The sequence below is a fragment of the Leucopleurus acutus genome, assembly GCF_964270905.1.
Source record: "Leucopleurus acutus genome assembly, chromosome: 16".
Lineage (NCBI taxonomy): Eukaryota > Metazoa > Chordata > Mammalia > Artiodactyla > Delphinidae > Leucopleurus > Leucopleurus acutus.
In genome coordinates, this window is record NC_139158.1 from 50423262 (window position 1) to 50450965 (window position 27704).

The window sequence follows — 27704 nt, forward strand, 5'->3', positions numbered from 1 at the left end:
ATCAATTCTTTGTGTGGTTTTTCTCAAGCACAAGGGTTAGAGTCTGGAAAGTTTAGGAAAACCATACGCAAAGCGTGCACGGGTCCAGGGAGATGGCATTTCTTGGTCGGGACCTTAGGCTGCCTGCATGAGGACCACGGTGGGCCCGGTGTCTTTTGCCACCCTGGGGTGGGTGCTAGGGGGAGGGGTGGGGAGTCGGTCTGGACCTAAACACCCAAGACCTCACTTCGACAGCAAATACAGTTTCCATTTTGGCTGCATGGTTTTGTTTGGCAGGGAGGCCGAGAAGGCCTGACCTTTGCGAGCTGACCCCCGTTTCTGAATACTGAGCTGTTGTTTATCTGTGTTACAGAGGTCCTACACTTTGCTTGTGGAGGCGTGGGATTCCAGCAATGACACTGTCCGTAAGTATCACAGCCATGGGCTGAGCGCGTGAGTCTGGAAGCACAGAGCTTGGCACCCGGTGTTTGTCAGAGCTGGACAGAGCTGTCCCCAGGCTGCTTCAGAGCTCTTCTGCCACTGCCCCTGCCTCCCCGCCCCCCCCGCACCCCCCCCTCCCCGTGGAGTCTTTTTCCATCAATTCCCCTAGAATTTTCACTTGGAACATTAAGTGGCCAGGACAGATCGCCAGTTAACTCAGTCCCTGAATACGGCCCCTAGATTATCTTTGGGATAGAGATCTTAATGGTTTTACAACTCTAAAACCTTGTAGACTTGCGAAAGGATCAAAGTAGTGACTTTTTAAAAGTCCATTTAAAGTTTAAGTGAGCATTTAATCTCTCATCGGAAAGATAAAGCCCGAAGAGGTGGCTTTGGGCTCTAAAGACCGACCTTGAATTTCACTTGTTGGGCAGGTGAGCCCCCAGCCGGTCAGGGTTTCCCACACTGCATGACAGGTGTTCCAGTGCCTCACAGCCATCACACTGGCCTTGTCCCCTTCTGAAAGGTGGCTCTGTTCTCAGCGCAGGCTGCTTTTCAGGGCTGCTGGGGGTGGGTGGGTGCTGGGGTCGGGGGAAGCCCTAGAGGATGCCGGTAGAAACGGCAGCATCTGTCTGGCTTAGAACGGAGTCTTTGCTCTTGGATTGTAGCTTCAAAATACGTTTCCCCTCCCTCGCTGAGACTGCCAGCCAGTTCCCTTTTTGCCAGCAGGATCTGGGTGGTTGTCATGGGAAAACTTGATTCACGCTGAAACCTGAGTCTGCGCAAGAGGAGGGGTTGACTGGCCTGGTGTCTCTGTGTGCCCCCCGATCCCATCCCTCTGCGTGTCTCATCCTCTCTGACCCTTGGTGTGTTTGCTGCTAAGAACATTTCCCCCTCTTCTCGCCTTGCTTTTTTCTTCCTGACTCTGGGACTGGTGAATAACCAGAGAGGGCACAGTGAGGGCTTAGAATCCAAGCCACTGCCCAACTGTCTCGCTGGCCCACCTTGAGCCGCTCGATCACTGCTGAGCCCCGGTTGCCAGAAGCTTCAGGCCGTTTGGGTCACTCCTTGTGCTTTGGCATCTGAAGTCCAGATCCGTGGACCTTCCTCCCCGAGTGATACCCCCGTCCTGCTGTTGGTGGAGGGAGGGGAGGCAGTGGGCTGGGCTGTGGCTGATGCCAGTCAGGGTCCTGGGCACCTGTTTGTTCTCTGTTCCCTCCCCTGCCACACGCGTTGTGGGCTGGGTGAGCGTTATGTCGCTGACCTGCTTACAATGGTAACTGTACATTGGGAAGATGGGGGAGGGGGAGGGGGATACAGGCTCTTCAGATGTCCTGGTGCAGATGTTAACACAGGCTGGCCGGTGGCGTGAGCATCCTTGAGGTTGACCCTGGCTCCTGGTAAGAGCTGGGTTAGGACACCTGTCAGGGTGTACAAGGGGCCCCTAGTGTTTGCAGGGCCCTTCCTGGGCCTTCCACCAGCCCACGGGTCAGGTAGCTGTTCCTCCAGAAGCTGGTGCCCCTCCAGAGCTGCCCACGGTTGTCTGCCCCATTTTGGGGCTCTGGAGCCTCTCCTCTCTTGCTAAGAGGTAAAATCACTGGAAGGACACAGGAAGACTTGGGGTAGAGATAAAGGGCGTTCAGGCCTCTACTCTTGAAGGAGAGGGGTTGCCTCAAAGTCACGGAATGCCCACTGCAGGGCATTGAGCCTCACTTTTTTTTTTTTTTTTTTTTTTTTTGCGGTACGCGGGCCTCTCACTGTTGTGGCCTCTCCCGTTGCGGAGCACAGGCTCCGGACGCGCAGGCTCAGCGGCCATGGCTCATGGGCCTAGCTGCTCCGCGGCATGTGGGATCCTCCCGGACCGGGGCATGAACCTGTGTCCCCTGCATCGGCAGGCAGACTCTCAACCACTGCGCCACCAGGGAAGCCCTTTGTGACCCTGGTGAGGAGGGATGGGGGTTTGCTGTGAGTGGCTTATCCACGCGCTTGTGCAGCCTCCCTTTGTGATGCTTCCAAGGTATCTCGGATTCCAGCATATTCAGAACCAAATGTGTCATCTTCCCTCCCCAAAAGCAGAGCCCGCCTAGGGCCCTTTATGGACGACTGGCACCAGCATTTGAACGCCCAGTACCATAAGCCAGAAATCTGGACAGCACCTCCTGTGTACCACCCTCTCTTAGCATCAGTATCTAATCCACCTCCAAGTTCTGAAAATCTTATGTCCAGTGCTCCACACCCAATCCTGACTGGGTTTGCCTCCCTCCACCTCCCCTGCTGCTACCCTGGTCCATGTCACCGTCTGCTTACGCCTGAATTCTTACAGTAGCGGCTGAATTAATGCACCCCTATCTACTCTGGTCCACCTCCAGCACTTTCTCCATTCTCCTGCCATCTTGATCTTTTCAGAGCATAACATTTGAGTGTCACCTTTACTGAGAGCCACTTGGTAACTTCCTGTTGCCCTTGGGACAGATCTTTGTGTGGCCCCAAAGCCCCTTGCATGGCCCAGTCTTGTCTCCCTGCCAGCTCCATCTCACATGCCACGTTGTCATCTGTCATACCTGTGTTCTCTCAAACCCCACCAGTCAACTTTCTGTCCTCAAATGCATCACATTCTCTCCTGCCTCAGGGCCTTTGCACGTGCTGTTCACACTGCCTGGAATGTTTTGCTTTTACTCCCTTCACCCTCTGTCCCTCCCAAGGCACTGTCCTCCATGAGGGCAGACGCTGAGGATGTGTAGCAACCCAACTGGGGTTGGCTGCTCTTTGGGGACCAAACAAGGCTTCAGATTAGAGGCAGAGTCCTGAGCTTGGGAACAGAGAATTCCTTCTCACGTCAGCTCTGCAATGAACCCTTGGGAGCAGAGCCTGGCCCAAGTGAAACCCAGGTGATGTACACATGTTAGAAAGTATTTTCTGAGGCCAGCCCTCCAAGGTCGTTGCTATTGCATTTCAGCACTGCACTATATAAGGGTGCAGATCTTACTCTCTCCCCCAGAGCAAATGATTTCAGTTTCTCGTTCTGATCAATAGATATGTAAACACAGGTTGGCATACTTAGGACCAGGTTTTCCTTATACTGTTAGCCTTCTTGGTTAAGCCTTCTTGGTTAAGGTTTGTGGTTGGCGTGGTTGCAGGATTCTGCTCAGACTCGCCTCTCATCCCCTCCTCCTTGGCCTGCAAGGCTGTTGTGGATTCTTCGTGCTCCATCTTCATGCAGTTCAAGGTTGTAGGAAGGCCTGGTAATATCCCCTTCCAATCTTAAAGCTGGGCTATGAACTGAACTACCCCAAAAACACTGGTAATGCCCTGAGCTGATAGGAAGTGTGATTCAGGCAACAGCAGCTTAGAAGAAGCATCTCTGTAATCCAGATGCCAGAAAGTGTGTCACAGACACACTCAACTCCCTCTGGGCCCTTAGGAAAAATCTGTCACGCAGGTGTGAAGTTAGTTATACAGACCTGTTAGCCCCATTGAGGATTCTGAAATGATGTCTTCACAGCATTTCCCGGAAATAGAGAGCATACCAAACCACTGGCTGACATGTCAGCCTGTGCCTTTAGGATAACCCCGGACTCTTGTCTGAATTGTTTGTTGTTGCAGCCTGCCTGAGAAGGCTAGTGTGTTTAAGTAATCCCTTTATTAAGATCTCATCATCACATGGTAATAGCTCACTACACTTTTTCATTGAACCAGCAGAGGAAGCACACAGTTAATGCAGGGACATTTTTGTCATTCTTTGGCCCGTGTTTATTTGCAAAACTCAGGTTAGGAAAGCTTCCTCTGCAAGTGCTTCATGCGTGCCGGGGTGTAGGTCTGCAGGTATGCAGGCTTGTTCAAGGCCCGTCTTGCCCACAGGTAAAGAGCCCAGAGGGTGAGGGCTGGGGCGCTGTTGGAAGTGGAGTGTGGCCGAAGCTGCCTAGGAGTGCCCGTCTCCTGGTCACCTGTGGGGTTTGCCTAGCCTTGCAGACGAGCACAGGCCTAGAAAAAGGGGTGTATGTGGATAAGAATCACACAGACACTGCAAGCAGGTCCTAACGGTCTCTCCAAGGTGGCCTTGAATTTGACAAGGCGTCAAGGGTTGGTGCTGGCAGGTTTAAGAAAACAAACACAGGACCAGGGTGGGTGCTGACTCGGGGCCTTGTTTCCTTTTCACGCCCCTCCCCTGAACTCCTGGCACCTGGAGTTTGGAGCTATTTTTGTACCTGTCTCTTCTCATACTAAGTGATAGGTGACCCCAGGGCAGGGACCACTTCTTCCTCCTGGACCTGTTTGGGCCCCAGGTGTGTCTCTTTTCCTCAGTAGGTGCTCTTTAAGGAGCCTGACCCTCAGTCTACCTGTCTGTAAACTGGGATGAATGCTTTTCCCATCTGCCTTCTGGGCAAAGGTGAAAGGTGAAATGCATCAAGTTCATGGTATTGTTATTTAAATGCCAGCTTAAGAGGTGACAAAGTTTATAATTAAAAAAAAATTACTCTTTGGCTTCCAGTGAAGAGTTTGGAAATAGACACAGCCTTTCTAAAGCAAGACACAAAACTCTAAAGCCAGAAAATAAAGATTGCTAACCTTTACCTGGAATAATGAAATTTCTTCAAGAATAGCCTTCCATAAGGGGCCACTTTCTATCACATGTAAAGAGCTTTTGCAAACCAGTATGACCAAACAGCGCAATAGAAAAGTTGGCAAAGGAGAGAAACAGATTGAAGTTCAGAGGAGCTGATACACATGGTTTTGTCAAAAGGATGCTCACCATCACTTAATTAAATACCCATTAAATCAGAAAGTCTGATAACGCAGTGTTGGCACTGCTGTTGGGAAACAGTTTCCTTTGCTGGTGGGAGGGCAGACAGATGGGGCTTTTGTTCCTGGTGGTTTGGGTTTTCTGGGCGGAAGCGTGTTGCTTGTGTGTGTCTTCTTCGATCCAGCACTTCCATTTCTGGGATATTTCTTTTTTCTAGAACCACATACAGGCAAATATGTTCAAGGATGTTCCCTGTGGCTTTGCTTAATAGCCAAAGGCCAAAACAACCTCAGTGCACATATTGGGAACTAGGTAAATGATTTCACTTTATTTCCAGATGAAGAAATACTACATGCCCAGTAAAAAGGGTAAATGTATGATGGGGAGGGAGATGAATGGCTCATTTTTTGCCCTTTTGTGTTGTTTGAATTTTGTGCCGTGTGCATTTGTTGTTATTAAAAGTCATCAAAACGGTGGGGGGAGAAAGCTCTGATATCTGATGTAAATGTTGGTGTGATTAATCCTTTTTTTTTTTTTTTTGCCTCTAGAACCCGACAGCATTATTGAAAAGGCTTCTCACTCAGGCATGATCAACCCCAGCCGGCAGTGGCAGACGCTGAAGCAGAACACGGGGGTGGCCCACTTTGAGTATCAGATCCGCGTGACCTGTGATGACTATTACTATGGCTTCGGCTGCAATAAGTTCTGCCGACCCAGAGACGACTTCTTTGGCCACTACGCCTGCGACCAGAATGGCAACAAAACGTGCATGGAAGGCTGGATGGGCCCTGAATGTAACAAAGGTGTGTGTGGGCGTGCCTGGTGGGTTAACCAGCTCCTGGTGGCTGTCCCTTTGGGTGTCATGTTCTCACGCCCCTGCCATCAGGTGGCTTTCTTGGGTATGGTGAGATTTGGGCTGTTTTCTAGGCCTGAAGCATGAAGATGCCGTTGGTACCCCATCCCCCAGATGCTCTGAGCATTGGCTGCTAACATCTCCTTCTCTGAACGTTGTCCTTGGCCAAACAGGTGGCACTCCACGCCCCGTCCCTCCAGCTCACAGTCTGTGAATGGCTGACATGGGCGTAAGAAGGCCACAGCCCCCTTTGCGTTAACTCTGGGCTACAGTTCACACTCCAGAGTTTCCCCTGGGATCAGGCTGAGGCCAAGCTCCCGCTGAGACCACATTCTTGCTCAGCTTCTTCCCCTGCCCATCTGCCCTCTACCTCTTTCTCTGTGCCCGAACCCCCTTCTCAGGCTCTGCTTTTTAAGGCATCCGACGCAAAACAGATGCCAGGTGGGACTGGGTTAGCCCAGCCAATGTCTGAACAGCTTGTGAAAAATGACAGCCCTTGGGCTCAGGGTGGCCTTACGGCAGCTTTCACTGGGCATCTCTGGGGGCCGTGGTATTGAGGGGAGGGGGCGAGTGGTGAACTGAACGCCTCCACAGTGGGATAAACTTCCAGACCTCCTGTCTACTGTCCCAGCCCTGTCTATTAGAATACAGGGAGTTATCACATATTCACAGACATTCACAGAATTATCTGTGGTCTTTACCTTTACAAAGCTTCTAATTCATAGCAAATTGGTGTATAATTCTAGTCAACCATGTAATAGGCCCTCACCAACATTAACACACTCTGCTTAGTTCACATAATTTGGTAAATTCCTGTAAGATAAACTCAAGTTGAAAAACGAATTTTTGAACTGTGACTGAAGGGTAGGGCAAAGAGAGGAATTTGCAGGTCTCCTGGGCAATATTGCTTTCTTAAATAATTAGAGACAAGAGTGAAAAGGATGGCCTTCCTGGGATCCAAATGAAAGGATTGATAAACCATATTTTAAATAGTTGGTGTCCTAAAAATCAGTAACAATTACTTAAAAAGTATCTACCTACTATTTTTTAATGTCTGTTCAAAAACTTTTTTCAATAAAGGAAGCAGAATGGTTTTGTTGTGGATACTTTGCAAAAAAAAAAAAAAAAAAAGGACCACCAGATCTGGCCCGTGGATTAGCCAGCCAAGTGAAGCCGGCCTGGTTGGCTTCGTGAGTCCCATGGGATTTTAGAGACACCAGGCATTTATTTGGTCAGAGGGTTCTGAAGAGGCTGGGGGACAGAGTTGAGGAAGGATTAGACCTCCTTTTTGCTTTTGGCGAGGGTGGGAATTGACCGGGAGCAGCATAGCTATTGTTCGGAGACTCCGTAAAGCTCCCCTTCCCCCACCTGCTTGCCTGCATTTTGTCCCCAAGTGCTATCATGTTTGAGGATCTGCTAGCATGGCCTTGAAGTTTAAAGCTGGGTTTATTCTTGGGGCACCTCCCGTCTTCCTCTCCTTACAGTGGGCTTGATACGAGATCTCATAAAATAGTGGATTTTGTTGGCTTAATGGACGAGGTCATTCTCATGATGGTGACAGTGCAAGAAACTGGCAGTGTGCTGACACATCCTTCTGTGTTTTTTGTTTTTTGTTTTTTTTACAGCTATTTGCCGGCAGGGCTGTAGCCCCAAGCATGGGTCTTGCAAACTCCCAGGTGACTGCAGGTAAACAACTAAACTCTTTTTTTTTCCTAATAATGATCCCTTTAATACAAGAGGAGGACTGACTTTATTGTGAATACGCCTCTTTTACTTTGGAGGACAAGAAAGCATTACCAAAAAAAAAAAAAAATTTTTTTTTTCAAGTAGGCACATCCGAAGCTTATTAAATTATACCAGCTGTCCAGTGAAATGCACACGCTTCTCTCTCGGGGGGAAAAAAAAAAAAACTCTTCTGGGCATAGTCAGTGACTTCATGTATTAACGGTTCTGTAAATTGATAACTCGTTTTTATAATCTTCCCCTTAAAGTGCTAATGGACTAGATGGAGGGCTGTGGGTTTGGTTTTTGCGGCGGTCTCTCTCCTCCTCCACCCTCCAGCCCCCGCCTGGTTTTCTGTCTCCCAGCCCTCCCCCACTTTTCCCATCAATAGGGGAAAGTGGAGCATTCTTTAGAATGGGATTAGGACAATCTCCTGGCCCCTTTGCAGGCGGGAGCCTGGCCGGTGCTGAGAGGTTAATGGCTGCGCTGGAATCTTGTCAGTTGAGCCTGATGAATGTAGACTTTTGCTGCTGGCCTTTGAAGTCTGTTCTTTTATGGTCCCGGACAATGCAAGAAGCCAAATGGAGACCTCCCCCACGGCTTCCCGATTACAGTTTTTGGAACTTCTTGAAATGTACATCATGCCAATCTGGGAAAGGCTTGTTTCAGGAAATACTGTTGGTGTCTGTGGCATTTTGACATGATCGCCCACTTTACTCTCCTCCCAAATCTGAAGGATTAGCAGATTTAATGTGACACTCAATGGTTCCTTTGGGCCTGTCATGTTTTCCCCCAAAGCTACCCCAGTTTGAGCCCAGGGAAACTTACGAATCCTTAGTCTAAACCAGTGCATCTCAAACTGACATTACCTGGGACTCTTGTGATGACGCAGATCCTGATTTCCATAGCTTGGGGTGGACTCAAGTCTCTGCATTTCTAACAAGCCCCCAGCAGTGCTGTTCTTGCTGGGGGGGCGGGGACCATACTTTGGGATTCACTGCCTCCAAACCTCAGTACTCAGAGTGTCATTCCCTGAGTTAACCAGGGACGTGTGGAAATGCAGGTTGCTGGGTGCCCCCCCACACCCACGGAACCCCAGTCCCTAGGTTGGGCCCAGAAATCTGCATTTCGACAGGCTGAGCACAGCCACAGGATTTTGCTGCTCCGAAAATCCTGAAGACCCCTGTGGTCCTCCGTACCTTTGTGCCCTGCTGCCGCAGCTCCCCTCCCATGCAGCGGGGAGCTCTGAGCTCTGGGGCTTGAAGCTGAAGTGGGAATCAGGGCAGCTGGAAGGAAAACAAAACCAGGCTGGCCTGAAATTGTCTCTTCCTGCACTTCAGAAAGATAAGTTTACTTTCTGGAAGACTGAAGGGCTTCGCCTGCGAACCCCCATCGCTGGTGGCAGCCGACTGTGGTATTTAACAGCGTTACTGTCAAGCTTGGGGGCAGGCTCTTCTTCGTGAAGGTTGTTCCGGAGAGTCAGATCAGCCGTGCTCTCAGGGACTCTGCTGCGCCCGCTTCGTGCTCAGCACGCGGGTGCTCAGCTCAGATGAGTATCAGTCAAGGGCAACCTCGATTTCTGCTCCTGTCATCAGAATAAACACACTGCTGCCTGGGGAGGGCCCTCCCAGCCAGAACAGCAGGCTTTGTTTCCAGAATTTAGGCCTTTCTCTTTCGAAGTCTCCCTCCCACTCCCTGCCTGGACTCGCAGGCCCTTATTTACTTAAGGTGTGACTTTCCCACACATCATTTGCATGGTCTCCCAGGCCATCTCCTTCTCCTTCCCTTGAAAAATCAGAACAGAACCTTCTCGCCAAGGAAGTTCTGGTTGCTTCCTGCTCCAGAAATAGCTGATGGCAAGTTACCTGTAAGTTGTCCTTCCGATCATGTATTACAGAGGTGTGTTTTGTCTTGTTTTTTCCCCCGCATGAGAACACTTTACTGCTTCTCTTGCTCCCAGGTCGACCTGGAATCCCTTTTTCTGGGTGCACAGTCTTGCTTTATTGCGAGCCTGCCAATAATATCAGACTCAATTATGAATCATCCTATGAGGAAAGTCACTTCAATTTCTCATGAGAACCTTAATCATATATTATTACACTGGGATAACCTTGTGGATGCCTCTTTTAGGGTCAGTATTTTTATTTGTTTTCTTTTGAAGTCATCCAGGGCCTCTTGTGGTTCCTTTCTTATGCTCGGGTATCCAGCTCTCACTGATTAAGAGCGGAGGCGGGTCCTCAGCTGCCTCTTACTCCTTGTATTAAGCAAATGGAAGAGGTGTAGTGATCCTTCATCTGGAAGGCAATGAGGGAAAGACTGTAAGAATAATGCTATTTCCCAGTCAGTTCCTTCTTAATATCTACCTTTCAAACTAAGGCTATCGGTCTTTACACAAGCGTCCCCGTGATCTCCCACTACCTTGAGTGTCCACTTTGAAAAAACATTTCTACCAGAGGATTTACTTTGTTCTTATTTGACTCCTTTAATAGTGCCTTGCCATTTAGACCGGAGTTTCGTTTTAGATGAACCAGAATCCTCTGATTTTTAGCCGCACAGCCTGGTGGTTCTGTGTGCTGGGGCGTGGATGGCTTGCTTTTAGGAGTTAGGAAGTGGTGAGTCAGAATTCTCAGGGGCTGAGTTGACTCCCGGCCGTGGATGATTAGCGATTAGCTGGTTCCCTGTAATTTTCCCATGACAAGGATTTTTAGCCCACCTCCAGCTCTCTGGACGCAGAACGCCTTTCCTTCTTTGCGGGGGAGGCGATTCTGACCATGGCTTTCCTGGGTCCCGTCATGGAAATATTTGCTGGTCGCTGTTTCTGGCTCACCCCACCTTCACTCCACTGTGGGCTGCCCCCACTGCCAGCTCCTGTTTGCTAGAGCTTGATTTCTGAGAAGGCAGTTAGAGTTTCAGAGGGCTTGAAACTTGAGGGGAGAGTAGCGGAGCCCCTGCCCCAGGTGAAGGTGTATGTTTGTGTTTTTGTTTGGGGATCAAAGGCACCATTTGGCCTCCAGAGAGTCCGATTAATGAGGCGCTTATAAAGGAAACTCGACTCCCTTCCCCAATACGAGATAAACCAAGTTGACTGTGTGTGTGTGTGTGTGTGTGCAAAGTGAGAAATAACTATGAAATAAATTAGCCTAAGGAGCCACGAGGGGGGCAGGTCATAAATCATGTACGGAAACGGTTCCAAGCGCTGTTGCTTTCCTCGTCCTCCCTGCAGAAATGGGTCCAGAGATCCTACCCCATCTCTCCAAGGAAGGGAGCCCCTCTCCCTCCTCGTCTGATTTCAGGGAGCCTCCTTGGGAGGCAGTTTCCTGCCGCACTTGGTGTCTCGGTGCATTTTTGTGTGCTGGGGTCGTGACTTGCTGCTGGGACACAGCCCAGCCGCGTTGCTGTGTAAAACTTGCCCAAAGGGCTGCGTCTGCAGAGGCTTCGCATGGCTATTGTTGTCACTGCAGGGAGAGCCCTTGCCTTCCCCCCAGGGCTTGATTTATTCCAAGCCTCCGCCCTGGGCTCATGGGGGAGCCTGAGAAGAGAGAGGGGCTTTGTGGAGGGCAGCCCAGTGCTGGCCTCTCCCCAAACAGCCCTCCTTTTGTTGGGGGTCGCCTGGGAGGGGACCTCAGTCCAACTGGGAAAATGTTTGCTTAGAGTGAACCCCCGGACAGACCTTGACAGTCTACCATCCTGTCGCCAGAAGCAGCAAGCCTGGGCTTTGCATCCTTGTGTTTTTCTGGCTCCGATCTCCCTGCAAGTTCTAAAGGGTAAAGCAGGGTTTGCTGTGTGTCCCCAGGTGCCAGTATGGCTGGCAGGGCCTGTACTGTGACAAGTGCATCCCACACCCAGGGTGCGTCCACGGCACCTGTAACGAGCCCTGGCAGTGCCTCTGTGAGACCAACTGGGGTGGCCAGCTCTGCGACAAAGGTATGTCTGGGGAGGGCCTGGGTGGGGCTGGAGGTCGGGGGTGGGGTGTGGGTGATTTGGTTTGTACTTTCATTTATTTTTATTTGCAGGGGCTTTTATTCTAAATCTGTTTGAATTTGCCTTTAACCCTGTGAATCTGGGTCTGTTTCCCTCGGTTTTAGTTTTTAAAGAGGAATGGGTCTAGGAACACAGTGTTTCTGGTCACTGAGTGACTTCTTTGGGGTCTTTTTGGCAGATCTCAACTACTGTGGGACCCACCAGCCGTGTCTCAATGGGGGAACCTGTAGCAACACAGGGCCTGACAAATATCAGTGTTCATGCCCTGAGGGGTACTCGGGACCCAACTGTGAAATTGGTAAGTGACCAGGCGCAGTGAGATCCCTTTGTCTAATTTTTCTGTACACTCAGCTTAAATACACTTAGGGACTCGTAAAAAGATGAAAATAGCCTCCAACGTTAAGACCTGTCCTCCCAGCCGTTCCGTGGGTCTTTGAAACCTCTGTCCAGTTGCTCAGGTGGTTTGGGAGCTGCTGATTGCATCGGGGGCGGCGTGTACAGGGCAGTGACCCAGCTCCCAGGTCAAAAGCTTGGAGAAATGGGGCCGGAGAGCTTAGCAAGAGAGATGACTTCCTTTCCACCCCAGACACAGCGGGGTTACGTCCCACACCTGCTTTGACTTCTTGAAACGAGCTCGAGCTGGTAGCCCGGGCGTGGGATTTGGTTGCCGGGGGGAGTGTTAGGTAGCCTCTCTCGGTGGGCGCCCCTTGCTGACTGCTGTGCTGGTGTCCACAGCGGAACACGCCTGCCTCTCTGATCCCTGCCACAACAGAGGCAGCTGCAAAGAGACCTCCCTGGGGTTTGAGTGTGAGTGTTCTCCGGGCTGGACCGGCCCCACGTGCTCCACAAGTAAGTCTGCGTTTTGGCTTGTGCCCTTTCTTGGCGGGGGGGGAGGGGGGTATTGTGTCAAGGTACAGGGTTGTGGGTCCCACGTCGATCTTAGTGATGGGTCTGTCTCGATGGGAGGGGGTCTGGTGGTGAGGCTGACCTGAGCTTCCGGCCTCTGCCCTTGGAAGTCTCCTGGCACCCCCATCCTAAGGCACCCTGCTAAGTTAGCACACGCGTCTCTGACTGGAAGAAACTCGCTCGTGGGGTAGCTGCGTCCTTTTCCCTGGACTTGTGCCTCCTCTGAACTGAATTACAGTTATTCTCCTCAAAGCTGTACAGAGGATGCCTGCGGGGGAGGTGGTCATGACTGAATTTCATGGTGGGGACAAATTTTGAAAGAGGGACCAGGGCTACAGAGTGACAGTGGCTGCGGGACTTGGCCGCACACCAGGACTACCCCAGTGCTTCCCAGTATAGGTCTCTGGGTGCTACGGTTTCCCTTTGGAACTGGGGAGTTCGTACCTTCCACAGGCTCCTGGGGACTTCCCTGGTGGTGCAACAGTTAGGACTCCGAGCTTCCAGTGCAGGGGACGCAGGTTCGATCCCTGGTCGGGGAACTAGGATTCCACATGCCATGCAGCGCGGCAAAAACAAAAAACAAAACACACACAAGCTCCTGGATTTCAGAGGTGCAGCCAGGCCCGAGGTCCACGGTCCTCAGCCCCCTGAGAACAGCATGCAACACGGTTAAGGAGCTGGGTTCCGGGGTTGGATCACCTGGGCTGGCACCATGGCCCCGCCACCCGTCACCACTGTGGGACTGTAGTCACTGCCAACCTGTGCCCTGTTTAAACGGGAGAGTAGCAATTCCCATCTCCTGGGGGTGTGAAGGCTCGGTGAGCAGATTCATGAGGAGAGCCTGGCACCTCCTACCCGGGCAGGAGGTGAATCGCTAGTGCAGAAGGAGGAGGTTGGGCACCCCAGGCATGTGCTTTCGGGAAAAGTCTGTGAGTAAACAAGAATATGATTTTTTTTTCCACCAGCGAAGAAGTTATTTTTCCTTACCTCTCCTTAGTTACCTCTGTGCCGTGATGGAACTTGTCTTTAAAAATAAAGGGTAGGCAGTGAGAGATGTCCTGAGTTACCCAGGGCTGATGCTCCGGGGATCCAGCTGGCTCTCCCACCCGCTCAGGTTGCGGATTAAATGAACTGGGCCAGTGGGGGATTTAAAGCTAAAATCAGGCCTTATCGTCATCGTAGCAGTCACTTGCAGCAGGTGTCTGGCTCTTAAGTGAAGGCCCCTCACGTGAGGGGTGGTATTAAATTATCTAATTGTCAAATGGATTGAGATTAAATTGCCAACCCTCTCCTCTTTTTGTCAAACAGACATTGATGACTGTTCTCCAAATAACTGTTCCCACGGGGGCACCTGCCAGGACTTGGTTAACGGATTTAAGTGCGTGTGCCCGCCCCAGTGGACGGGCAAAACGTGCCAGTTAGGTAAGAGAATTCCTGCACCGGGGCTGGCTTGATCCGAGCGATTAAGGGAGCTGTACATGTGGCCAGCGGTGCAAGCTTGCGTGCCATCGTACCAAGAAGTCATTTATTATCTAGGGTCCAGCCAGCAGGCCTGGAAGAAATAACTCGCATGCAAATGGCCTGGCTCTTTGAGGCCCTGTGGGAAAGTCGTGGGATTCCTTGAACCATGTCAATCGTCTGTCCGAGGAGTGTTCAGCTGGGTTCCAAACGGGGATGATCTCATGAGGAATGAGCTGTCTGCATTCTTTTTTGCCACTATTAAATCCCAGCAACTAGGCTGCGCTGGGTTTCGCACAGAAGTGCCTAGTGGCTTTCTGCTGTCCTGTCGGGGGCTAGTTGTCAACAGCAGCTGGAACGTTATCAATTAGCATTCCTTATTGGAGCATAGCTAGGGGAGAGGGTTCAGATGTTCAAAGTAGCATCTCTTATTTAGCTAGCTTATTAAAATGTCTCGTTTCAGACAAACTATTTGTATGGTGTTTTTTTTGAGGGGGGAGGTGGGGTAGAACCCCACTTCTCACTGTTCATCCTCTCTGTTTTTCAGATGCAAATGAATGCGAGGCCAAACCTTGTGTAAATGCCAAATCCTGTAAGAATCTGATTGCCAGCTACTACTGTGATTGCCTCCCGGGCTGGATGGGTCAGAATTGTGACATAAGTGAGTGAGACTGTTTCAATTTTGATTTTCATGAAACTGGGGTGTTGAAGGCATTTGCCAGCCGTATTCAGGCTCCAGGTCTAAGACTTGAGTAGTGGAAGGAGAAACCTTATAGAGGGAATGTTTTTGGAGCGGGAGTGATGGGCACAGAAATGAAAACATACACGTTATCAGGCTCATTAGCTGGTAAAAAACGGCCGTACTCTGATAAGGTGGCTAAAACAATGATGTGAAGTTTCAGTACCTCAGTCTGGAAGAACTAGGGAGTGTTCCCACCAATAACCTTATTTCACGGGAAGCACGCAAGAAATCTGATTGGAGGTTTTTATCTGTCCTGAGCAGAGAAGGCTTTTCAGTGAAGCCCAATTTCAATGTAAATTGCCCCTCCAATACGGTGACTTGTTTATTTTTTAGATATTAATGACTGCCTCGGCCAATGTCAGAATGACGCCTCCTGTCGGGTATGTAAATCTTTGCTTATATCAAAACCTTAGTGATTGACAACAAGCCTTAAGATTTATGTGACCCTGGGAAAGCTCTGTCCCTGGGAGATTTAAAAATGCAGGTGAAAAGTGAGTCTCTGGAAGTTTCACTCGGGCTCATGTTACCCCAGCCTCCCGGGAGTCATCTTGGAGGCATGCACATAGAAATTCCTCTCTCACATTTGGAGAGGTTTGGCATCTCTTTCAGTGAATCAGCTGAAGCGCAACAGTCACGCTGAACCACTGAAGCCCTGTGTTTGTGGAGCACCTAGAAAAAAAGCATGTGTTTCTCACCCTCCTTCTCCTCCCTCCAGGATTTGGTTAACGGTTATCGCTGTATCTGTCCACCTGGCTATGCAGGCGATCACTGTGAGACAGACATCGATGAGTGTGCCAGCAACCCCTGTCTCAACGGGGGTCACTGTCAGAACGAAATCAACAGATTCCAGTGTCTCTGTCCCACTGGTTTCTCTGGAAACCTCTGTCAGGTGAGCCGGGCTGGAGCGCCCGATGGCCCAGTTTTCACAGGCAGTCTCCTCCCCCCACCTTCCCATTCCCAACACTGTCTGGAGCCTCCTGTTGACTAGGGATCTCTGCTAGACACGCGCCGTGGAAGGAGGGTGATGAGTGATTTTCTTCCCGTTGTCCGGCAGCCTGTCGATTTCTCTTTGTCCATTTCATCCCAGACCCAGCACTCTCTCATTCTGCCCTGTTGTCTCAAATGCGTACCTGGACAGTCGCTAGGACACAACTGTAAATCATGCTGGGTGTTCTCCTAACAGAAGCAGACGGAAGGGTCAAATTCCAGTGGCCGCTGCCCCAGAGGAGTCATAATCACGCCTTTGTTTTACTTTGTGTCCCCCCTCCCCTGCCCCTGGCCCTCGCAGCTGGACATCGATTATTGCGAGCCCAATCCCTGCCAGAACGGTGCCCAGTGCTACAACCGCGCCAGCGACTATTTCTGCAAGTGTCCCGAGGACTATGAAGGCAAGAACTGCTCCCACCTTAAAGACCACTGCCGCACCACCCCCTGTGAAGGTACCTCCCTCCCCGCCAGGGTTCTGGCTTGTCTTCAAGGCTGCTGTCCTCTGCCCGTTCGTCACTGCCCCGTGACACTCGGAGGGAAGCCAGAACACGTGGAAACAACCTATTCAGGCCCACCAGTTCGGGGGGACCATACCTGCAAATAGCCCAGGGCAGAGAAGGGAATTCATTTAGCATCCCCGTTCTGGGGGACGCTGATGTGCAAGGCCGGGGTGGATTCCTCAGGGCACCTCTGCCAGTAGAACTTTCTGTCACGGTGATATCTGCACCGTCAGGTACAGTAGCCTCGGGACACGTGTGGCCCGGAACGTTTAGTGTGTGACCAGGGCAACTAGAAGCCCTGATTTACTTACTTTTCATTCACTTAAATTTAAACGGCCGCCTGTGGCTGCTGTGTGAGATGGCTCAGGCTTCCAGGTTCCTGCAGCCGTAAGTGCCCTTACATCGAGGGAAAGGCTGTTCCTCCTCCTTAGCCAGCTTCTAGCAAATTTGGTAGATGTATCAGTAGAGGGAGGATGAACAGGGCCCGCAGACACGTGGGCTCCTGGCTCCATAGGGAGAAAACGCCTAAAAAAAAAAAAAAAAAACTCCGCCTGGGGTCTCGGCTTTGCCTGTCACAGCGTGACACAGCATGTTGCCAGTCTTGGCCACCGAGGTGCTGGCTTCTTACCCTCATTAGCCTGGCTAAGGTGCCTGGCTCCAGGAGAGCAGGCGTGGCATGGGTCCTGGGCTCAGGAACACCGGGTCTTCGGGTCCCTGGCGGGGATCTGACCCCAAGTCTGTCTCGCAGTGATTGACAGCTGCACGGTGGCCATGGCCTCCAATGACACGCCTGAAGGGGTGCGCTATATTTCCTCCAATGTCTGCGGTCCCCACGGGAAGTGCAAGAGTCAGTCGGGAGGCAAATTCACCTGTGACTGTAACAAAGGCTTCACTGGAACGTACTGCCATGAAAGTAAGACCCCGCATCCTCGGGGAATGGGCCGAGGTCCCCCAAACCCTGCCCCGGCCCAGCTGGGGGGCATCTGGAATCATTTCAGGAGAGATCAGTCCAGGTTTACCATCTACAATCTAAGACTGAGGTCATGTTTAACTTACGAGATCACTGACGCCTCTTAAGTCTTCAGCACGTTTATTTTAGAATGTTCTGGAACCTTACTAGATCGGGTGGTCCGCTTTCCCTAGGAGTTTCCTCCCCACTCTCTCCAAGTAGCTTAGTGTGAAGGCATTAAATAAAAGGGACGGGGTGCTCTCTGGAGGCCCCTGCTTGATAAAACTGCCTGCCGGATTCAGAAACAGTCCTGACGGAGTTAAATGTTGAGGTGCCCAGTGTATTTTCTCAGGAGGGGCAGGGAAGCCCGCAGAACAGTGCTTGGCGGTGGCATTACTTTCCTTCGTTTGCTTACCTGTGTTTCTGTTTGTTTTCCTTTCACAGATATTAATGACTGTGAGAGCAACCCCTGTAAAAATGGTGGTACCTGCATCGATGGTGTCAACTCCTACAAGTGTATCTGCAGTGGTGGCTGGGAGGGCGCCTACTGTGAGACCAGTGAGTTCAGGGGTCCTTTGGGGACAGACAGCTCTGGGGGGTGTGGGCAGGACAGAATCCACATGGGAAGCCTTTCTTCTTCGTGGAAATATCTGGGAGTTGGACCCCGACAGTTCCTGCTCTGGGACGGCACGGCCTGTGTCCTATTTGCATGTGTTGATGCTGACGCCAGCCAGCGGGAAGGAACTTCTGCGGAGGAGCTTATAGAATTAGACCCTGTAATTAGGATGATAGATATCCCCACTTGCAGGAAAAGTGATCATCTTGCTGTTTGGGTTGTCCTTTCTGCCCATCTTGACTTTAACTTCCATGGCTTGTCGGGGGCTCCTTTATTCCTGGGAAAGGGTGACCGTGTTTAAGTCCCCGGGTGTCTGCTGGTTTTGAAGTGGGCATGGAAAGCAGGGGCTGGGGGTGGAGAGATGCGGTCCTTAGGCGTCGCGGGGCGTGGATGGGCTTGGGAGCGTCTTCAGCCGGCTGTCTCCTCTGATTGCAGATATTAACGACTGCAGCCAGAACCCCTGCCACAACGGGGGCTCGTGTCGCGACCTGGTCAACGACTTTTACTGCGACTGTAAAAACGGGTGGAAAGGCAAGACCTGCCACTCACGTAAGTGGTGGCCGGCTGGGATCCTGCCCTGTCTTCTGTGAGCAGGGCCGGCCAGGGGCTCACGCCGGGATCTTCTCCTCCAGGTGACAGCCAGTGTGATGAGGCTACGTGCAACAATGGTGGCACCTGCTATGACGAGGGGGATGCTTTCAAGTGCATGTGTCCCGGAGGCTGGGAAGGAACGACCTGTAACATAGGTACCTTTCCGCCCTCCCTGGGCCTCACAGGGGCCGTGGGCCTGTGAGCCTATGACTATTTCCTGGGACCTGGTTTCTGCCCCTCCAGACTGTCACTGGATCCTCAGGGAGGGTGGCCTTGTCTGCTCTTGTCTCATAGCCCGAAACAGTAGCTGCCTGCCTAACCCCTGCCACAATGGGGGCACCTGTGTGGTCAACGGCGAGTCCTTCACATGTGTCTGCAAAGAAGGCTGGGAGGGGCCCATCTGTACGCAGAGTGAGTGTTTCCCCTCCCCCCGCTTGCCACCTTGAACTCTCTGAGGGCTGCAGGAGTCCATCCTGACACCCCCAGGGACTGGCAATGGAAACCAGAAGCAGAGCTGTTTGATGTCTGCTTCTGCATCACCTGGGTCTGTTCTAATGACTTGATGGGATGCAGCCCTGACCTGGGCATGAGAAAGTCGCCGAGGAGATAAGTGGAGACAGATGGCGTCGTGGTTCCCAGCTCCAGTCTGACCAGCAGCCTGTCTCCATCCATTCTCACACCCCCTGCCCACCCCACCCAGGGCCTCTTCCTGTGTACATGTGTCCCACGGTGAATGGGACCAAGTGTGGTGTGGGCCTGGTTCCAATTGAGCAGAGGTCTTAAGCTCCTTCTGCCGGTGTTAACGACAGCTTTATCATCTGGGTATTGTGGAAATCACTGGTGTTTTGACTTAGGGCTAAGAAGGCCTCGCTGTTAAGTTGTCTTTTTTTACTTTGCAGATACCAATGACTGCAGTCCTCATCCCTGGTAAGCATGGCCACCTTTTAAGCCGGCGCTTTGTTGTTGGCTGTGACACGTGTGGGCATCTCCTGGGGATCTTGTTTAAAGTGCAGGTTCGGATGCAGGAGGTCTGAGAGCTGCTGCACATTCCTCCTCTCTGACAGGCTCCCAGGCAATGACGATCCTGCTGGTCCGTGGACCACACTTTAGTCAGGTTGTGTCCTCATTTAGAGCAGTGATTCTCAACCTTGGCTGCACGCGAGAATTACCCGGGGAGCATTTATAAGTTCCAGTCCCTGGGCTGCAACCCAGACCTGTGATATTAGACTCTCTGGGGGTGGGACCCAGGCATCAGTGTTTTGAAAGCTCCCAGGCGGTGGTGCATGTGAGCAGGGGTGAGAGCCGCTGATCGTAACTGGCATGGCTACCTTTGAACTGGCAGGGGAAGTGGTGGACTGGTGGTGACCGAGGGGTCTTTGCTTTCATAGTTACAACAGTGGCACATGCGTGGATGGAGAGAACTGGTACCGCTGTGAGTGCGCCCCCGGCTTCGCTGGGCCCGACTGCAGGATAAGTAAGGACCACCTCCGACGGGGTCTTCCCACTCCAAACCCTCAGCCTGAGAGTTTTCATCTTTAAAATAATTATGGCCATGGTTCTAAGTAGCCTTGACGAGTAATCTCCTGCCTCCAGCCGGGATTAAGACGGCTCTGGCCGGCCCCTCCCTGGGGGACACAGCCCTCCTTGCTCTAGGGGAGAGAGCGTCAGCCACAGAATTTGGTGATTAATCTACTCTGAGGTCCTAAGGAAAGAGTGTGCCTGTCCCCGTGACTAACATGAAATTATGGGCAAGCGGACGTTGCCACATCCATGCTGGTAGGGGACAGAGCTAAGGCCACAGAAGGGACTGGGGCTGCGGTTTCCAGGGCTTGATCAGGCCCCGGTGAAATGATTAAACAAAATGGAGGCAGGCAATGCAGTTTTTCAGGAAGTTCACAGTTTATTCTTTATTTTGAGCCTTTTCCCTACTTTTTTTTTTACATGCTCTTTCTTTTGCCAAAAAAGGTGATAGATTAGTTGTACTACTTTTGTGTTCTTGTCCCTAAAGTATTTAAAGTTTTACTGGTCCTTGAGGTCCCCAAGTCTGGGACTTCAAGAACTACTAGATGGGGGAACTGTGTATCTGTTTCATGTTTCTGAATCGGGCGTCAGCGAATTATGGCCTGGGGGCCAAAATAAAGTTTTATTGACACACAGCCACACCCTTGTTGATGTCTAGGGCTGCTTTCATGCTGCAACAGAGTTGAGCAGTCATAACGGAGACTACATGGCCTGCAAAGCCTAAAATACTTACTAGCTGACCCTTTTCAAGATCTTTGCCGGCCCTTGTTCTAAATTGTACTATCAGAGAAAAAGGAACCTCAGTTAAAAATTGCTGCTTCCCCATATGATTCTCAGCTGTTAGAAATCAGGCTAGTGGTGGTCCTTGCGGGGCAGTGACTGGAGACTCTGGGAGTACTGATGATCTGTTTCTTTATTTGGGTGCTGGTCATGTGATGAAAATGCGTTAAGCTTATACTTAGAAAGCTTCTCTGTACGTTTTGTCAGTAAAAACTTAGAAAAACGTTGCTGCCTCCCACTGGGGCCTAAGCTCGGACTCCATTTTTCCTAGACATCAACGAATGCCAGTCTTCACCTTGTGCCTTCGGGGCAACCTGTGTGGATGAGATCAATGGGTACCGGTGTGTCTGCCCCCCAGGGCACAGTGGTGCTAAATGCCAGGAAGGTAAGTGGGCCGGGCCCAGCTGCCCGTGTGTCCTGCGGGCTGAGCGGGCACTGCAGTCACTGTTTTGACTGTTCGTGAATGGAACTATGCTCAGAGAACACGGAGGGGGGACATCCACTTGGGACCACAGGGAAGGGGAAACCTGAGGGGGGGCAGTCCCGTGAAAACAGCGTAGCTGTTGGTTTTAGCTAGCTGTTGCCACAACTATGCTGTGTGACAACCATCCCCGATCTTCATGCGTATGACCAGTATTGGTGTTGCTCGTGGGCACAAAGGCACAAGCAGAGCGATGGATGCCTCGGCTTGGGTGCCCAGGTCTGTGTGCCACCCCATCCTCCTTGGACCAGCACTGTATCCAGGGCATGTCCTTTCCCTGGCAAACAGTAGGCTCTCAAGGGGCCAAGCTCACCCAGGAGAGACTCTGCTCACATCGCATCCCAACGCACTGCACTGACCAAAGCCGGTCACGTGGCCGGGTGCAAAGGCCACCGGGGAGGGAGGGATGCTTGCCCATCGTGGGAGCAACTGTGTTGTCATGGGGCAAGGGGCAACAGGTGTAATCACTTCCCGACAGTCAGGAGTGAAGAATCAGGAGAACTGTCTCCAGAAAAGGCAACTCCTCCCACTCACGAGTCTCCACCTCAGTTTCAGGGAGATCTTGCATCACCGTGGGGAGCGTGATACCTGATGGGGCCAAGTGGGACGATGACTGCAACACCTGCCAGTGCCTGGACGGGAGGATTGCCTGCTCGAAGGTAGGCGTGGCCCCAGCCACCGGCGTACTGGTTCTGGAACTGCCAACGAGCGTCTCCTGAGCTCTTCTCTGTCTCTGCAGGTGTGGTGTGGCCCCCGCCCTTGCTCGCTGCACAAAGGGCACAGCGAGTGCCCCAGTGGGCAGAGCTGCATCCCCATCCTGGACGCCCAGTGCTTCGTGCGCCCCTGCACTGGTGTGGGTGAGTGCCGGTCCTCCAGCCTCCAGCCCGTGAAGACCAAGTGTGCCTCCGACCCCTACTACCAGGACAACTGTGCCAACATCACGTTCACCTTCAACAAGGAGATGATGTCGCCGGTACGGAACACCTTGCTGGCTTTGGAGAGGTGGGGTGTGTCTGCTTGCCCTAAAGCAGGGGTGTCACGAGCTCGGATCTCCTCCTCCTTAGCCTAGATTCTTGTCTTACACCAGAGCTCAGCTTCTGAATATAGCTTCACTTTCAAGCAAACAGCAGCCTTTTTTCCTTCCGCTCTTTTACGTGTGTGTGGATTTAAAAATCTCGTTCTAGGGTCTCACCACAGAGCATATTTGCAGCCAGTTGCGGAATTTGAATATTTTGAAGAATGTTTCTGCTGAATATTCAATCTACATAGCTTGTGAGCCTTCCCCTTCTGCAAACAATGAAATAAACGTGGCCATTGTGAGTATGAGACCCATGCACGCTTAGTTGTTCGATTGCCAAGTAGCTCAGAAACTTCACTTAGCCAGTGTCCAGATGAGCAGATACATTGAAGGAGAGCTTGACATACACGTGTGGTCAAATAATTTTGAATGAAGGTGACTGTGGAGTGTCCCTGACCCCTCTGGTCTGATGAGTCTTCCTTTTCCAGTCTGCTGAAGACATCCGGGATGATGGAAACCCAATCAAGGAAATCACCGACAAAATCATAGATCTTGTTAGTAAACGTGAAGGGAACAGCTCACTGATCGCCGCCGTTGCGGAAGTGAGAGTTCAGAGGCGTCCTCTGAAGAACAGAACAGGTAGGTGGATGGGGGCAGTGGTCCCTTTCTGTGAGGACTGTCACGTCCATCTCATCGATAAGACCAATACAGGGCTTCCCTGGTGGCGCAGTGGTTGAGAGTCCGCCTGCCGATGCAGGGGACACGGGTTCGTGCCCCAGTCCGGGAGGGTCCCACGTGCCGCGGAGCGGCTGCGCCCGTGAGAAATGGCCACTGGGCCTGTGCGTCGGAGCCTGTTGCTCCGCAACGGGAGAGGCCACAACAGTGAGAGGCCCGTGTACCGCAAAAACAAAACAAAATAAGACCAATACAACCGGCGTCCAGTAAAACCTCCAGGGTGGGGAGTTACTTGACGGTTCCCTACTCAAGGACCCCCCATTTTTAACTGAGAAATCAGAGGCCATCTGACGTGACCAAGGTCACATGGCAAAGGGCAGAGGCGGCCCTGACTTGTTCCCCTGCCTGCAAGCTGTGCTCCGGCAGGCAGGCGCCCTTCCAGGCACACATTGTCTCTGGGTCCCGGGAAGAGCATGGCTGTGCCTTGAGCGTGTGTCTGTGCGGAGCCTGTCCTGTGCTCCGGTATCGCGGGACAGCCCGTCCTAAGCACCGAGACACGGGTTTGATAGATGGCTCGATGGCCCCGCAGGATGTCCAGAGTCCCCCGTGGATGCCCCGAGCATCACCGTTCTAGTGAAGCGACTTGCCGGGCGCAGGACCACTGGGGGCATTTGAGCCGTCCATGCCGGGACCCTCTTGCTCATGCTTCCGAAAACCGGCTCCTCTAATGAGCTGCCTAAGTAGCCAGACTCCCCGTGGCCGGCCCAGATGCTGCTCCGCGCCGAGGCGGGAGCCTCTACGGGCTGCTGCTCGGCCTGGTCTCTTCAGGGATGCTGGGAGGTGACGATGTGTGGTTGGGAAAGGGACTCGTCCCCATGCGCCCTTCTTAGGGACCAAGGACAGGGGAGCCGTGGGCGCGGGACTCACGGGGGTGCCCCTGCCTTGCAGATTTCCTGGTGCCCCTGCTGAGCTCGGTCCTGACCGTGGCCTGGGTCTGCTGCCTGGTGACCGCCTTCTACTGGTGCGTGCGCAAGCGGCGGAAGCCCGGCAGCCACGCGCGCTCGGCCTCTGAGGAGAGTACCACCAACAATGTGCGGGAGCAGCTGAACCAGATCAAGAACCCCATCGAGAAGCACGGGGCCAACACAGTCCCCATCAAGGACTACGAGAACAAGAACTCCAAAATGTCCAAAATAAGGACACACAACTCGGAGGTGGAAGAGGACGACATGGACAAGCACCAGCAGAAAGCCCGCTTCGCCAGGCAGGCCACGTACACGCTGGTCGACAGAGAGGAGAAGCCCCCCCACGGCACGCCGGCCAAACACCCGAACTGGACAAACAAACAGGACAACAGAGACCTGGAGAGCGCGCAGAGCCTGAACCGCATGGAGTACATCGTATAGCAGACGGCGGGCGGAGTCTGAGGGCGCCCGGGGTTCCTGAAGCTTCTCCAGCTGTCCTGTCGTGTTCCGGTCCCAGGCTGTCCTTGACGTAGAACCCCTGTGTTAATTTAAGTTCTGACAAGCTGGCTTACACTGGCAATGGTAGTTTCTGTGGTTGGCTGGGCAGCACTGCATCGCACAGCTATGCAAACACCAGGCCCCGGGGCCCCGCCCCTGTCGGATCAGGCTCCCAGGAGAACACCCGGCCCCCGAGGTCTCCAGCCTCCACTTCTGCCAGATGTCCCGATGGTGATGCAGTCTTAGGATCATAGTTTTTATTTATATTTATTGACTCTTGAGTTGTTTTTGTATATTGGTTTTATGATGACGTCCAAGTAGTTCTGTATTTGAAAAGTGCCTTTGCAGCTCAGAACCACAGCAACTATCACAAATGAGTTTATTATTTATTTTTTTTATTGTATTTTGTTGTTGTTGTTGGGGGAGGGGGACTTTGATGTCAGCAGTTGCTGGTAAAATGAAGAATTTAAAGAGGAAAAATGTGTCAAAAGTAGAATTTTGTATAGTTCTGTAAATAATTCTTTTTTATTAATCACTGTGTATATTTGATTTATTAACTTAATAATCAAGAGCCTTAAGACATCATTCCTTTTTATTTATATGTACGTGTTTAGAATTGAAGGTTTTTGATAGCGTTGTAAGCGTATGGCTTTATTTTTTGACCTTATTTTCTTATTACGTGTTGCCTATAAGCCAAAATTAAGGTGTTTGAAAATAGTTTATTTTAAGACAATAGGATGGCCTTCTGTGCCTGGAATACTGGTGGAGTTGTTTTTTTTTTTTTTTTTTCGTACGACGTCAGATGTTTAAAACCCCGACTGAGGCAGTTTGAGAGTTAGTCTAGAACAAGTGTTTTTTTTTTTCGTTTTTTTTGTTTTGCTTTAGACTTGAAAGAGACAGGCAGGTGATCTGCTACCGAGCAGTTTAAGGGAACAAGCTGAGCTATGACTAAACGTAGCCAAAACGTGAGTGGTTGAAGATCATTAAAGATATCAAATTAATTGTGTGAAGTTGGAAGCACACCAATCTTATCTTGTAAATTCTGATTTCTTTTCATCATTCGTAATGTAAGACTGAACCACTTGTAGATTTGATTTTGTGTTGTTATCTACTGCATTTAGGGAGTATTCTCATAAGCTAGTTGAATACTTGAACCGTACAATGTCCAGAAAGGTCACTGTTTAGATTTGCCAGAGTCCACTGCCTGCCTTAAGTGAGGAAATCAAAATGCTATGATGAAATTTAAGATCAAAAAGACTTATTAAAAACTGACTTCGTCGGTTCACCGTTAAGACCGTGAAGATCCTTTGTATTGCCCTCTTAGTGTTATACGAACATAAACATACATCTTTGATGTGTTGTTCCTGGCAATAAATTTTGAAAAGTCATATTTATTAAATTTTTTTGTACGAAAACACGGACCAGTGTGGCCTCTTCTGAGCTTACGTAGTTCTGCCTGGCTCTGCCTTGTGCCTTTGCCAGCGCCCTGGGTCTGTCCTGGTGACTGGGGTGTGAGAAGTAGGCTGTGCTTGACAGGGTCCCCCATCAAGAACGGAAAGCCTTTTCAGCCATAACATTCTCGAAACCCCGAGGGGCTGCTGTGAAGCTGGAGCTGTGAGCCCCGTCTTGGGGGCCTAGATGCCCTTGTTATTCGACAGCAAGTGTGAATACTGCTTGAATAAACACCACTGGATTAATGGCCTGCAGTGTGGACTGAATTGTTTTGAGCACTTGCGGGGGAACGCCCACCGCAGTAAAAGGGTTTTAAATAGCTTGGAATTGGTGCTGGGGGATTAGGAGGGAGACTGGATGCTTTCTCTTTTATTTTCCCCTGGCTGTTTGGATGAATGTGGATGTCCTGCCGTCACTGCAGACCACACCCTTGTGGCTTTCATGCACCTTGTGCCTCTGGGCTGGTCTCCGCAGGAGGTGGTGGTTACAAGCTTCTGGGGTGAGGGCCCTTCTGCCCCTCACCACCTTGCTCCTAGGGAGTGCGTGAGTGGCTGGCCTCCCGTGCACCCTTGGGGTGCCAGAGCCGGGCTGCTCCTACCTGTGAAGGGCAGGTGAGCTGTGGTTGTTGCTCGTGGCTGCTGGGGCCAGCGGCCAACAAGCCTGCCCCACATGGCGGGGCGGGGTAGAGTGGGGGAAGCTTTGCCTCTGGCATCTCGGCACGGAGGGATGAACCACCAGTGACAGGCATGTGGACAGCTTCCAGCAGCTTTGAGGAGTTGCCAGGAGTTCCCTCCTCTGGTTAGGAAGCTATAGCTTACCCTCCTCGGAGCTGTGACACCCAGGCTGTCACCCCCCTCCAGTCTTCATAGTAGAACTCCAGCTGGAGCGACAAACTGAGCAGAGGAAAAGCTACGGGGATGTTTATCTTTCTTCATTCTTGGGAAGCTTCTCTTTCTACCAGGCTAGGAGGCGTGTCCCGATGGGCATCTTGGTTAAGAATGGATGGCGGGTTGAAGCGTCCCTGGTTCCTTGTGCACGAGTGGAGGCCATCAGGGGAATCAGTCCCCTGGTTCCTCGTGCACGAGTGGAGGCCATCAGGGGAATCAGTCCCCTGGTTCCTCGTGCACGAGTGGAGGCCATCGGGGGGATCAGTCCGGGACAGAGTTTTGGCTCGGGGAGGGAGCGCGAAGGACCTGGACCGTGACGGGTTTGGGTTTCCACGATGTCTCCCTGTCCTGGAACGGGCCCCCGTATCACTGCTCTGCGGGGCTCAGGTCAGAGGGAGGGAGCAGTGCTTTCCCAGTACAGACCCGACGAGCAGGACAGTCTGAGTTCAAATGCTACCTTGCCCTGGTGGTTTGTAAACTTGGATTCTGCAGGACCCAGAATTCCCTGGGTAGTTGCCAAAGGCTTGTGTGCCAAGAAAAGAGTTTAATGAGCCTCTGCAATTCTTTATTCCAGGAGGGAAGCGATCTTGTGATTGTTACTTTAAGGAGCCTTCTATGCAGGACACGCTGGGTAGTGGAAAGGATGAGATGGTCTCATCTGGACAGGGCTCAAAGCCACGACCTTGGTCGTTAAGGGAGGTGGTCCCCTTTCTCCAGGCCCTGGTTATCCTGGGGGCAGGAATGTGCAAAAGAAGGGACTTAGAACCTTCCCTATCCCCTGGGAATGTTCTGTGCCCTCTGTAAGCAGGCCCTGGAAAAGGAAGAATTTTCCGTCCAGAAACATGGCTAACTAGAACTCCAGCATTAGAACACATATATACCATGAAACTCCGGGAAAGCATCAGCTCACAGTTGGGTGCTTTAGGATGGGACACTGTCCTGGGATTCTAGACTTATGTAA

At 51.6% G+C, this 27704-nt stretch overlaps 1 protein-coding gene across 1 annotated transcript in view; it reads left to right on the forward strand.

The window, feature by feature from the left end:
• Positions 1-26044, forward strand: part of JAG1 (jagged canonical Notch ligand 1) — a 35624-nt gene extending 9580 nt beyond the window's left edge. The window contains exons 3-26 of the mRNA XM_082858200.1: positions 353-404; positions 5710-5964; positions 7640-7700; positions 11530-11660; positions 11896-12015; positions 12453-12566; positions 13932-14045; positions 14629-14742; positions 15157-15203; positions 15539-15712; positions 16112-16262; positions 17059-17223; positions 17704-17817; positions 18311-18424; positions 18508-18621; positions 18761-18877; positions 19366-19393; positions 19855-19940; positions 21039-21152; positions 21798-21907; positions 21988-22221; positions 22433-22564; positions 22755-22905; positions 23890-26044. Coding sequence (XP_082714326.1) covers positions 353-404; positions 5710-5964; positions 7640-7700; positions 11530-11660; positions 11896-12015; positions 12453-12566; positions 13932-14045; positions 14629-14742; positions 15157-15203; positions 15539-15712; positions 16112-16262; positions 17059-17223; positions 17704-17817; positions 18311-18424; positions 18508-18621; positions 18761-18877; positions 19366-19393; positions 19855-19940; positions 21039-21152; positions 21798-21907; positions 21988-22221; positions 22433-22564; positions 22755-22905; positions 23890-24347 — 3270 coding nt within the window. The 3' untranslated portion in view covers positions 24348-26044. The remainder of the gene's footprint in view (positions 1-352; positions 405-5709; positions 5965-7639; positions 7701-11529; positions 11661-11895; positions 12016-12452; positions 12567-13931; positions 14046-14628; positions 14743-15156; positions 15204-15538; positions 15713-16111; positions 16263-17058; positions 17224-17703; positions 17818-18310; positions 18425-18507; positions 18622-18760; positions 18878-19365; positions 19394-19854; positions 19941-21038; positions 21153-21797; positions 21908-21987; positions 22222-22432; positions 22565-22754; positions 22906-23889) is intronic.
• The last annotated feature ends 1660 nt before the right edge of the window (positions 26045-27704 follow it).